The sequence below is a fragment of the Micropterus salmoides genome, unplaced genomic scaffold, assembly GCF_014851395.1.
Source record: "Micropterus salmoides isolate LMB-PRFRI ecotype aquatic unplaced genomic scaffold, ASM1485139v1 Ms_hic_scaffold_4, whole genome shotgun sequence".
Classification (NCBI taxonomy): domain Eukaryota; kingdom Metazoa; phylum Chordata; class Actinopteri; order Centrarchiformes; family Centrarchidae; genus Micropterus; species Micropterus salmoides.
The window spans coordinates 18,938,595-18,951,976 of NW_024043372.1; the positions used below are offsets into that span (position 1 = coordinate 18,938,595).

The following is a 13,382-nucleotide window of genomic DNA, read 5'->3' on the forward strand; positions in this document are numbered from 1 at the left end:
TGAACGCTTACACAGACGCATCTTCTATCCTCCTTGTCTCTCTATGACTTCTTTTCTGTTCGTCTAATTTTCTTTCTTTCTGTGACTCTCTGCTCTTTTACTGTAAGAGTGAATTGTAAAAAGTCACATCATGTTCTGACAAATCTGTGTCTTTCTTATGAATAATGCCATTTACAGTCATACAGTAGCATTTTTAGAGGATGTGGGCTCTTGAAATATCCACTGTGCTCCATGATGTAATATCTGCTCTTTATCTCTGCAAGGATCACAATGATTTACCGTCTATTCTCTCTTCTCTCTTCAGTCTCCAAGCCCTGTCCAAGCCAAAAGGTCCAAATTCGACAAATTACAATCTCCATCAGCTGACAAAGACAAGAAACCTGACTGGTTACAATCTTTGTCAAAGTCTGCACACAAGGTTTGTACACTTGTTGCTAGTGTGAAACCGGATTTGCCATTAAGCTCAAAGGTCAAAAGGGTGACATAAAAGCCACTTTTCTTTTGAATCATCACATTATCATCTATGTACGACCTCTAGTCATTTAGCTTTGTTAAATGAAAAGGGGTCCTTTGAGTATCTTTCCCACGGCTAATTTAATGTTCTGGTCGTCATTTCTGTGAGTTTATCCAAGCTTGTTGTTTTGTTCGTTCTTCCAGGATCTGAAACAGGTCCAACTGAAACAGAGGCCCTCTGCTTTCCGCCCGTGGTCTCCTAAAGCAGCAGAAAAAGAAAAACCAGCTACTCAGAATGAGGTGGAGAGGTGAGTCATCTGAGGAAAGCTGCAATAGTTTCAGTTTTAAATATATCATATTTGTTAAATCAACCAATGAAATGCTTTAAATGGACCTGTATTGCCACCACAGGTCCTACTCAAATAGTCATGAGACTTTGGTGGCTCCCAATCTGACACCAGCTCCCCTGGCCCCTCCTGTCCATCCCAGGGACAGCCACGCTCCTGGCAGGGGGGTCCCAGCCATTTCCAGGCCGCCGTATGATCTGCATAATGGAGACGCACAACCTGCAGCAAAATCGGCCCCCTCCAGTACCACCAACCGACCCGACGACATGGACACAGATGGCGAGATTGATGTGGATGACTGTGATGATGGTGAGTACCACCCATCACCTGAGAGTTTGGAATAATCCAGAGAAAACAATTGAACACTACAAGTGTCAGTTTTTACAGCTACAACTTGAATTACATATTAAGCCCAACTGGAAATAACCCTCAGCAGAACCGGTTCAGGGTGATTGCTGTGCAACTCTGCCACCTGGTGTTTAATGGAAGAAATAGAAGAGATAAAAGTTGTTTTATTTTTTGCTGTCATGTAGCCACAACAAAAATTGCATTTCTTCTGTTTAATTATATTTTTGCAATGATTTGCAACAGGCGCTGTAGAAAGGAAGTTTTATATTTGGTTTCATGCTACATTTATCTTGCTGATGCACACGGCTAAGAAAAATATATGTACTTCTGCAGTTGCCAGAGGGTATGTGGAAAGACTGTGGACCACTTAAAAAAAATTAAGTGTTTGAAAAGTAGTTCGCAAGTGAACAGAGGTTGAAACGGTTAGCTAAAAGATAAGAATGAAGGGTTAAAATTTAGTAGATAGCTAAAAGTAATAGATAAACAGCTGAAACATCAAGATTCTGCCACCAAATGTAGAATGCAAACATAAAAACTGACCTTTACAGTGAGGGTTAAAATTGTATGAAAAATTGGTCCACGTAAGACTGGGCAATTTGGCGAGTTTAGATCGGGATTGTGATCTAAGGCGTCACAATCTACTTTTCAGGCAAATCGTAGGGATCACAGTATTTAATGTCCTCTTACTTCTGTTTCCAAATTTCACAAAACCTCATAGACTAGCGGATTCGCGCTACATGAACAAACCAATAGAGTGACCTAGCCAACTACATGTCTGTGCTGATTGGACGAACTTACTTCACGTGACTCTTCCTTGGGTGACGAATTGTAAACAATGCAATTGAGTTGTGAGTACTTGAAAAGTGTTATTTTATGATTCTTCTGTTTACAACTCCAAGTGAAACTCAGGTTTTAATCACCATTTTGAAACCTGTATAGCAGTGTTGTGTTTTAATGGGGCAAATTGAGAAATTTCAAGTCTCACTATAGCCACAGGACATTTCAAAATTTAGAAAATTTTGCAATTAAACAGATTGTGATATTATTTTTTGGACAGATCGCCCACCCCTAGTTCCAGTTGAATATAACTGATAGTGTTAGATATCAATTAACAGTGCTAACAGCTTTGTCACATTAACAACATTCTTTGAGACACAGTAACCTTATTCTTGCAACCACTGTCTTAATAATGTCAAAACTCTCTATCCCTCAGGTCCAGCGCCACCTTCCTCCCTGGCTTCTCCTCCGTCAGCCTGCGCCAGTGTTTCTCAGACTCTGACCCCGCAGAGTGTTGCTCGACCTCAGGAGGGACCTGCCTGGCTGTCAGGGACAGTTTGCCCAGAGATGGAAACCCTGAGACAGATGCTGTGTGGAGGCACAGACACCAAAGAGGCCCGGGAAAAAGTCCTGCAGGAGATTGTGAGGATAAGAGTGAAGCAGGAGGAGAAGCTGGCAGCTGCTGTGCAAGCTAAACGCAGCCTTCAGCAGGTATCACATCCAGTTCTTGTGAAATATGTGTGATAAGAAGGAATGAAAGTAATCTCCAAATGAATATTAGAGTTTTAAACATGAAATGATTGTGATGTGTTTTTACAGGAATTGGAGTTTGTGAGGGTGGCAAAGAAAGGCCGTCTTCGTGAGGCCATTGAAGCCAAGCGCAACCTGCGAAAGGAGATTGAACGCCTTCGCGTGGATTGGGAGAGGAAGATGAGGGACGCGGAGGAGTCTTGTGGGCGGCTGAAGAGGGAGTTGGAGAGGGAGAGACAGCTGCGAGTTTGTGACAAAGGTTGTGAGGCTGAACGTCTCCGTGTCAAATATTCCAGTCAGGTAAGATGTCTGCGAGATGCCCATAATCACCAAAAACACCAGTATGTGGTTTGTTTATTTTTGATCCTCATTTAAACTGACCTCTGTCTATGTTTCGCAGATTGAAGAGTTGCATGTGCAGCTACAGCAGGCAGAAGCTGATCGTGAGCAGCTGAGACAGGAGCTTCAGCAGGAGAGAGAAGCTCGGCAGACCCTGGAGACTATTGTTAAAGATCTGCAAACCCAGCTGGCCCTGCAGGCCGACAGCAGCCATCCTGGAGACGCAGACGCACACAGACAGACCACACAGCACACCGATGGATCCTAAAGTTGCACATTCAGAAGAAGAGAAAAAAAGACAATAAAAAGGAGCATTGTTAAGGACTTTGTTGCACCTCCTATTAGGAAAAATAAACTCAACAAATTGCAAAGTCAGTTTTGTAGAGGAAAAATCTGTCATATATAATATGATGTGATCTAAAATCAATATTATTATGACAATATATGAATTTTATGAAATGAACTGGAAAGTAGCATGATGTCTGAGCATGTTGTAGAGTGTGAAAATTAAGAAAGATTTCTTCAGTGATGATCACATCTCTCCATTGACGTCAGAGCCCTCAGTTAGACATCTGACGCTGTCCAAGGATTTTATTTTGGTATAAGCTATTCTAAGATGTGCAAATATAGCCACATAACACTACTTGAATATGAAGGGAAGAAACATGTTGCACCTGGTGAAACATGAGCAGATGATGAAACTCTTGGTGCCACAAAATATTGGTACACTCAAAGGTGTCATTGCAGACCACTGGAAACAAGAGACACCAGTTTACCACTATTTACTTTTAATATCAGCTTGCTTTTTATAACTGTGTAGAGGATGTACTTTTTAAGAAATATTGCTTGCGCAGCACTGTTATTCCACAGGCAAGAAAAAACATCCATATACAAACATGTACGCATGTATACCAGCTTGTCTACCTTTTGTATTTTATAAACCTAAAGTATTGGATGATACGTGGGCTGCCTTCAGATCCACCACTGTTTTATGCTTAGATATTTTATGGAAGTGTTACTTTTTAATATTATGATGCAACTTTATGTGTTGTTTGAAAAATGTTTCCAATAATGTTTTTGCAACCAAATCATGTGATAAATAGCAAATATTCTTGCCCACATTAGCGCAGATAAGTCTACAAATGCCCTCTTAAAAGAAAAAAAAACTTCGATAGCTGTCTGTTTTTGTTGAAATGCGGTACTTCTGGTTTTCTATTGAGTATTGTAAAATAATTTATATTCTATAATAATTTGCTGATTTTCAAAAGAAAGCATTCATTTTAAGTCACTGGTTTTAGGGCTCTTAAATCAATAAATGCTGTTTATATGAACAACATTTCTACATATATACAAAATATGGATATATATTTTTTTACTTTAAGAAAAGGAATTGCACTTTTTAAAGAAAAGAACCTTGCATTGTGCATTGTACTCCCTGTTACATTTTTCAAAAGACAAGTTAACATGAACTTTAAATTTAAACACACTTTCTCTGAGTATCCTCTGTTGTAAATACAATGATATTGTAAATAAGATATTTGTTGGTATGTTTGCTTGCTCCAGACTTAAATTGATTATGAATATTATTTTTTGCTCTTACTTGAAACCAAAAAAGAGACTATATTTGGATTTGTAAAACTGCAATTTCATTATTGTTGTATCCCTGAGTGTCATTGCAATCACAGGGCATTTAGCAGAATGGATGGACTTATTTGTTTAAACAAGGAGAATGAAACCATGAATGGTTGTGAATTCGACCTGTCAATAGTTTTTCTAGGTATGACACACCAACAGAATGTTATAATTTCTCCCTTTGTTTTGTTTATTTGAGAAGGTCTTTATTATTTGATGAATTATAGAGTATATATTGCACCCCTGACCAAAAACTGAAAAATGGATTTGAAATCCCTGCACCTCCAGCTCCCTCACTAGATAGAGTAGAAGCGACCCGTTCTCATGGTTTCAACCTTAGGTGCTCAAAAAACACTTTTATGTCTTATCATTATGATACCCTCGCTCAGTATTTGTTGGGTACAGTGTAATAGCAATATCCATTTTGTTAGCTGATGCTGTTGTAGTTTTGGTTTGGAAGTGGGGGTTCACTTGCCTCTTGTTTCAATGTTTTCTTTTCCTTCGGAAAACTTGTATAATACCTATTAAAATCTAAATGAACCCTATGGCTTCTTTTTTTTTTTTTTTACCACAATGGAAACAGTATTTGTGTGTGTTCATTTTTTTTAATTTGTATTTCTTAGGATTGGGTACCACTTTAGTCTAGACAAAAATATCTCAACCACAATTGGATGGATTGCCATCAAATTTGGTGCAGACATTTATTGTTCTCTGACATGTATCCTAGCAGGTGAACACATAAATTTTAATCTAGCCCCACCATCAGGTCAAACTTTTTAATTTGTCAAATACTTCGGTTTATGACCAAATACCTGCAAAACTATACATATTCCCTGTCAGCCTCAGGTGTTGGCTACAAATGTTAGCATGCTAACATGCTAAACTAAGATGATTAACACATTACACTGCATCAGCATGTTAGAATTGCCATTGGGAGACATTAGCTGACATTAGCATTTAGCAGAAGGCATTGCTGTGTGTACAGCCTCACAGAGTCTGCAAGGGTACTATTGTAATTGGAAAAGTACAAAAGGTAATATAGCCTATTGGTATTAGAAACAGTTTATTAAAATAGCATATAAATAATTTTTGAAAAAAGGCCTTCTGAATTATTTCATGGGGGATATAATGTAAGAGTACAGCTACTCCAAAAACAACGGACACATACAGGGAACAACCTTTTATATACAGTCAATGGGAACAACAGCCAGCTATAGCAAAATAGCCCTTTTTCACAGCAGACATTCTGATTAGTGAGTGTAGAAAAAGAGTGTCTGTCACTGAGCCATCACAGTGTGACAGTCAGCCAGCACGCCCAATGCCAGGACCCTGAAACTGCAGCAGCTAAATTGATAATTATTAACTTTAGTATACACATGTGCTTTTCAGACTCTAAGATGTTGTAACGCTTTCTGTGAAAAGGGCCTATCTTTCAATGATGTCAACAATTGACATCATCGGCCTAATTGATGGAACTGAGCAATCAGCGGTTCAGTAATACCACTACAATTTCCTGATGATGGTTTTATAAGCCTCACAGAGGTGGTTTCACTGATTGAATCTCTACTCATGCAGGTTGAAATTAGATTAGATGGAGCTTTGCCGGGAATTGTCTAAAATCCCCAGGCTGATATAAGCTGTTGTCCCACCCTAACAGGTGCAACAAAACCTACAGAAGAGTAAGGATGTCTTCTCTGTGCAGGAAAAAATAAGGCAAAATGAAATCACCTGAGGTTTTACCATGATTATGTAAGCTTAAGCTGTCTATTTTAGAGAAAATATAATCTTATGTAATTAATTTATCAGTGGATCGCTTTGTGTATTGTAACATGATATGCATACATACATGCATTGTATGTCACACAGTTGCCTCTAGGGGGAAATAATTGCTCACAGTTCAAGTGGATACTAGGCTGTTCGTAGCCAAATAAACCTTTTTGACTTTAACCTTAAATCATGATACTGTCTATCCTTAAATAATTTTAAATCTACTAGATTTTCTATGTTCTTTAATTATTTGATATGTCATCTAGTTAAATTTATATTTACACCCTTCCTATCCCAGTCTCTTTCTTCAGAGGCTTACTGGTTGCCTGAAAATCCCTCCATGAAAGCAAGGCTGAAGCCTCACTCCGGGATTACAGCTTGAGGAAGATTTAGTTACTGACACATGTTGCATACTCTCTCTTCATGGCTCTCTTTCTCTTCACGCCTTCTCTCAGAGCAAACAAAATAAATGCTGAGGAACCCATGGCTGCTACATTGGATCATTGGACACAACATGATGAGGAATGAACCTTCAGAATGGGAAAATTGTTCCATGATTCAATGTGGGACAACTTTAACTGGACGATGAGGACATGCTGACACTTTAAAATCTGCATGAGAGAAGCTGTGCTATGAACAAACTTGGCTGAAGAGTCCAGCAGAGTGAGAGGGTAAGTGGGTTCAGATGGTGTGAATGGGACAGGAGAGTTGAACTCACATGTACAGTTCAGGTATGAACAGTGCTCCAGCGATGGCGCCTCTTTCTCCAGAGCTTAGTGGCAGCCCACTGCCGTCCTCTCTGTCACCCAAGAAGACCACCTTTCAGTCTGTAGGATCTCTGTCAGCAGGAATGTTCTCCCCCTCACTTGGTAAGGGCTCCTCTCATCAGGCAAAACAGGCCTTGAATCCCTTGAATTCGTCTAACCCGTCTATTATGAGCTCCCCAAAACTCTGGCAGAAAGCATCCATCTCCAGACTTGCAGAGGAGTTTTTCTGGATTGGAGGCAGTATGGTGGCACAGCCGAAATGGAGGCTAGGTCAGATGGGTAAGATTCACTAATGATTCATGAAATAATATTGCTTCAAATACTCACTGCAGGATGTCAACAGGTTGTTTATCAGAAGTGCTTACAAGCTGCTGCACACTAAAGAGGGGATTTTAAAATATTTTATGACATTAATTTTATATTTTAAAAAACAAGATATGTGAATTTGAAACTTTAACCATGATATTAACCTGCATTTGGCCTCTAAAACGTGTGAATTTCCCATAAAACAGAATGGAGTTGCAGGGAAGCCTGTGAGTAGATAATGGGCATATGGACAGTAGACAATCCTTTAGGATTAGCCGGAATGATGTTCCAGGTTGCGTCACATGTATCTGAGCTTCAGATTACAAACAAAGGTTACCTGCTCTCAGCACACAAAACAATCACACCACCTCACCATCACCTGAATGTTAAAAGAAAAAAGTTGTGATCTGACCTGCTATTTTAGTACAAGCACTATTCACACACCATTCAAAAGTTGCACGAAACATCAGAATAGAAAAGTCAGGAGAAATAATTTGAATCAGAGGCAACTGATAATTGAGGGATTTGTTTGTTAGACAAAGATCATTTCCGTGTTGTGCATCTTTGCCTCTTATCATTAACACACAGCGACTTAAATCACTGTGTGACGCAGCGTATAATCTCATTGATAGATAGACAGATAGGTACTTTATTCATCCCTGAAGGGAAATTGCAGTGTTGCAGTGTTACAGTAGCAACAAAAAATAAAATTTAATTAAAGTACAGTTCCAAACTTATACAACTTACACACAACAAGCATGAGGTAGATAATAAACAAGTGCTTAATAGTAAACATCTACCTCTACTGCTTCGGGGATTCCTTTGGGGTTGTTATAATGTCTTCCTGCATACAATCACAACACATTTATTACAAATTGTTGCAGCAAAATTTGAAACGATTATAATAATAATAATAATAATAATAAGGAATTTTTGACAAATGGATTGGGGAAACAAGCTTAGGCACCAACACGCTGCATTGCAAAGAATCACATGAACTAGGGTTAAATTTCCCATAAATAGCAAGCTTTCATTATAGTAAAACACATCACTGAATACACTGAATAATTGATTTTCACAAGCACCCTCTTACATTGGCAGTAAATAAATGACAATGTGATGATCCCTGTGACTAGTAGAGATGGGCAGCCACTTCACTCTTGATAAATAACGTGTCTCCTTGTGCATTCCTGTAGTGGAGAGGTGTATGTGTACCATGCAGGCTGGCACTCAGATGATCAAACTGAAGGGGAAGAAGAAAGGACTGGTCCGATTCTTTTACCTGGACGAGCACAAGTCCTGCATCCGGTGGCGGCCCTCCAGGAAGCATGATAAGGCCAAAAGTGAGCCATCACCACTGTGAATTTATTTTTGCACATGGCAAAAGCCAATCACCATCACCAATAAGAAATAGGTTTAACTTCCTTTCCTTCCCTCAATGAGGCTATTGTTTAAGTGACACACATAAGAGATGAAAAAAAAGAAGAAGAAAGAAGTAGTAACATGTAGCCTAATCATAGACAATCTGGTATAAACAAAGTAGTTCAACAAAAACAGAGTCTTACTGAAAGTTACTGGAACCACTGACCAAACACACTTCATTCAAAATGATGGATAGCTGTGGCGGTCATCAGTACATTTAATGTTCATCTGTTTCAGTAACTATCGATTCCATACATGAAGTTTGCGAGGGGAAAAAGTCAGAGATCTTCAGGCGATACGCAGACAACCGCTTCGACCCAAACTGCTGCTTCAGTATTTACTATGGGGACCGCGTGAAGTCCCTGGACCTGGTCGCCACCAATGCAGAGGAGGCCCGCACCTGGGTCACTGGTCTGAAATACCTCATGGCGGGTATCAGTGATGAAGACAGCTTGGCCCGGAGGCAACGGACCCGTGATCAATATCCTTTATCCAGCCTCTCATACACATGTTTAATCTCTAAATTACTAATTATTACAAATGCATCACTACATATATAAAGTGGGCGTTAACACATCCATTTGTACAACAGCCTACATTTAGAATAATCTGACAGAACAACACACATTAATTGACTTGAACGTGGTCGTTGTAGTTCCCTCCTTAACTGTATCCTCACGTGGTTACAACAGACTTTCTCTGAGGCTGACAAAAATGGAGATGGAACCTTGAGCATTGGAGAGGTTCACCAGCTGCTCCACAAACTCAATGTGAATTTACCCAAGCAGAAAGTCAGGGAGATGTTTCAAGTAAGATTTGTATCCACAATTAATTATACAAGCTGCCATAGATTTAGTGCATGACACACCATCAAAGTTACTTTTGTATGTTTACTAATCTAGTATCATTAATATATCCTAACAGGAAATGTTGCTTCTTCAATTGTGGCTGCATGGCTACAAAACATAATTCACATAAGCTACAACATGATTTAACCGGTGGCTTGAGTGGTGGCTCTACTTTAGACACACATGCCATGCTAACAGCTCTGTGAAGCTGCAGTTAGCAACAAAAGCAGGGCTGTGTGCTAAATACTCATGTCAACATGCTCACAACAGCAATGCTAACATTCTGACTCCATCTAAAGCATGTTAACTCATGTTTGCTAATTAGCACATAACTTAAAGTAGATACAGCTAATGGGAATGTCATTAATTTTGCAGATATTTAGTCATAAACCAATACTTTGGTCTATCACAAATTGAAGTTTAGACCTGATAGAGGCCCTTATGACAATTCATGCTGAGGGCAACATAAACACAACCACATTTCGCTGCAATGCATCCAGTAGTTGTTGAGATATTTCCCTTAAAATATCTAGAGGAAAAGTCAAAGGATCACCAAAGTCCGTGGGATTCATTCTCTGAGTACCACAAATATGTAGGCTACAACATTTCATGGCAATCACTCTAATTTCTGTTGAGATACTTCAGTCTGGACCAAGGTGGTGAACCTACAATCACACCAACATTGCCCTCCACAGAGACACCCAGCATAAAATACTTCTAAACCAGAACACAGAAATCATCAGCACAGCAGGACTACAATTAAAGTACTTCTTAATGCATTGATGGGTAGACACTCAGTGTGCAAACTGAAAACAGAAAGAAACCAGAAAAAGTGAAAAACAAAAAAACAAAAACAATAGTGTTTAATGTAATGAAATATTAATAATTTATAGGGGCCTATTCTTTAGGCGATCTCTACATCATGTCAGTCAAAGAGGCAGTAAGACAATGTAGATGAAGCCAGCAGACAAATATGTATATACAGTATCTTGGCAGGAGAGTGCCACAGGAAGGCCATATGGCCAGCGCTGAACAGATGGCTTTATCTGCACTGCAATATTGCTTTAGTTCAGTAGCTTACTGTTCTCCCATCCTGATGACAAAAGTCTCTGTGAACGAGTTCCATCATGTTTGATGGTAATAGAGATATGTCTTTCAGATGGGTAGATGGCGGTACCCTTTTTCTTTGGCAGGGTGGTTATCTCAAATCACACAGAAAGTTATTTCATGCTCATAAAATACTTTTGTCGTTATCTGTAGGACGCAGACACGGATGAGAACCAGGGTTCTCTGGGCTTTGAAGAATTCTGTTCGTTCTACAAGATGATTTCCACACGCAGAGACCTCTACCTTATAATGATCTCCTACAGCAATCAGAAAGAAGTCATGGATCTTCACGACCTTGCACGCTTCCTGGAAAATGAACAGAAGGTACAACAAAAATGATTCATGTCATTGTTTCATGTTTGGTGGATAAATCCCCTTATTGTGCGTATTAAGTTATTATACTTGTGATTTTCATTAAATCAAACCCCATTTGACACTTTTCATGGTCAGGATTTTTTCAACAATAGCCACTTAATGTATTACATTCTGTTATCACCTTTAAAGTCTCTTTAAAGTAGTTTTCATCGTTGGGGGCGGAGTCCACCATTCCCGCACTGGATTCAAATTGCCTTCACATGCACAAGGGATTCATAGGAAACAACGCATGCATTTAATCCATCGTTACTTCTTTTACTTGTCAATTCACATCAGCCTGACTGTTTATTAGGATTTTTAAGAGAATAAGAGAAAAAGTTTATTTTATTTTAATTAACTTTAATAATTTTGAATAAAACAGATATAACAGTAGAATAAAAGTTACAGCACAGCTAAGTGCATTGCAATTATAGTCCCACAAAATGTTTTCAATAAAAGGCAAACAGACCCCTTTATAAAAGCCTCGATATAAAGGAACGTAGAATTTAAAATAACTTTAAAATGTCCTACTGCTGCTAGTTCACAATAAAAATAATCAACTTGTGAAACATATGTGTGATAATATTAGCAGAAATTACATTCCTGATATTATTTTATTTGCAGATGCGAGGCCTGGCCAGAGAGCATCTAATTGACATAGTGGCCAAGTTTGAGCCATGCCCTGAGAACCTGCAGCGTATGGTGCTGGGTATTGATGGTATGGGAAACTTGCTAATAATAACTTCCTTAACAGTGAATATGACCCCCAATGAACATCAATACCATCACATGTCACATGACATCAACACACAAATAACACACCTGGTCTGAAACTTTCCTCCTTCAGGTTTTACCAACTTCATGAGGAGTCCTGCAGGTGATATCTTCAACCCCGAGCACAATCAGGTGAACCAAGACATGACGCAGCCTTTGAATAACTACTTCATTGCCACCTCGCATAACACCTACCTGACAGGAGACCAGCTGCTCTCTCAGTCTAGCGTGGAAATGTACGCTTATGTTCTCCAGGCAGGCTGTCGTTGTGTGGAGGGTAAGGGCAAAAACCAGACACTTCAGCTTTCTTCGCTGTGATTACACAACATTACAGACAAGGTGACTCACACAGCCTGATCTCTTTTGTTCTTTCTTGCTCCTCTGTCAGTGGACTGCTGGGATGGCCCTGATGGGGAGCCCATCATTCATCACGGCTACACCTTGACATCCAAAATTCTCTTCAAAGATGTTGTTGAAACAATTAACAAATATGCCTTCACAAAATCACAGTAAGTGTGTCTGCTTCCTGTTACTGACAATAAAAAGCATCATGCCTGTGCGTCATACTGGTTTGGTAGTTCAGGTATCATCACACCCCCCCCCCCCCACAGATACCCAGTGATCTTGTCCATAGAGAACCACTGCAGTGTGCCTCAGCAGAAGAAGATGGCTGAGTATCTGAAAGAGGTGCTACAGGACAAACTGGATCTGTCCGGTGTCAACGTGCATGAATGCAAGAAGCTGCCCTCCCCCGAGATCCTGAAAGGGAAAATTTTAGTCAAGGTAAAGTTGCTTTTAGCAACATGTGCTGCCATATACTGTTAAATGAATCCTAAGCTAAAGGGGATACTTAAACAAAGTGCTAATACAATTTTTTCTGCCACTATGGTATTATTCACACACATTCACGGTGAAATGCATTGTGTTCATACAAAGCACATGCATAACTTTGGATGAGATTTTCTTCTCTATTGTTAAAATACCTTTTACTATCACTATACTCATTGTTCATAATGGATCATCACTGAAACATTTGCTTACAGTTTTTCTCAGTCGCTTTGGTGCATTTCTCGAATCATCCTTAACATTTGCAAAATAGTAATTGCATTTCTCGAAACAGGTAGTGCAAACGGCACAACGCAGTGGATTACCCGCTTAAGCCCATAACTTGCTCAAAATCCTTAGTCTCTCAAAAGCAAATCCTTATGTCATTGAACTTGTCAGTGCTATCAGAATAACAAGTCCTTGACAAGTCAAAATGTTTTGCCATCTTTTCAATGTAACAGTGTACTTGTGTACAGTGTAAGTATTTTATGATGTACACTCTGGCTAAGATTTTGATGACAATGATTGAAAATGCACAAGGCAGCACTTTTTTTGTCTGGCATATA

At 39.3% G+C, this 13,382-nt stretch overlaps 2 protein-coding genes across 3 annotated transcripts in view; both read left to right on the top strand.

The window, feature by feature from the left end:
- The window catches only part of skib (v-ski avian sarcoma viral oncogene homolog b), a 31,425-nt gene extending 26,234 nt beyond the window's left edge, over positions 1 to 5,191 (top strand). Inside the window, exons 2-7 of one of the 2 annotated variants that reach the window (XM_038697049.1) lie at positions 305 to 418; positions 658 to 761; positions 943 to 1,109; positions 2,362 to 2,636; positions 2,745 to 2,975; positions 3,076 to 5,191. In XM_038697049.1, coding sequence (XP_038552977.1) covers positions 305 to 418; positions 658 to 761; positions 943 to 1,109; positions 2,362 to 2,636; positions 2,745 to 2,975; positions 3,076 to 3,282 — 1,098 coding nt within the window. In that variant the 3' untranslated portion in view covers positions 3,283 to 5,191. Of the gene's footprint in view, positions 1 to 304; positions 419 to 657; positions 762 to 864; positions 1,110 to 2,361; positions 2,637 to 2,744; positions 2,976 to 3,075 lie in introns of both variants that reach the window. The other variant, XM_038697047.1, reaches the window with a different exon arrangement.
- Positions 5,192 to 7,107: 1,916 nt separating this feature from the next.
- plch2b (phospholipase C, eta 2b) overlaps positions 7,108 to 13,382 on the top strand; it is a 15,421-nt gene continuing 9,146 nt past the window's right edge. Inside the window, 9 exon segments of the mRNA XM_038697775.1 lie at positions 7,108 to 7,459; positions 8,683 to 8,829; positions 9,146 to 9,389; positions 9,588 to 9,717; positions 11,017 to 11,187; positions 11,842 to 11,935; positions 12,065 to 12,268; positions 12,380 to 12,500; positions 12,603 to 12,774. Of these exon segments, the coding sequence (XP_038553703.1) occupies positions 7,108 to 7,459; positions 8,683 to 8,829; positions 9,146 to 9,389; positions 9,588 to 9,717; positions 11,017 to 11,187; positions 11,842 to 11,935; positions 12,065 to 12,268; positions 12,380 to 12,500; positions 12,603 to 12,774 (1,635 nt within the window).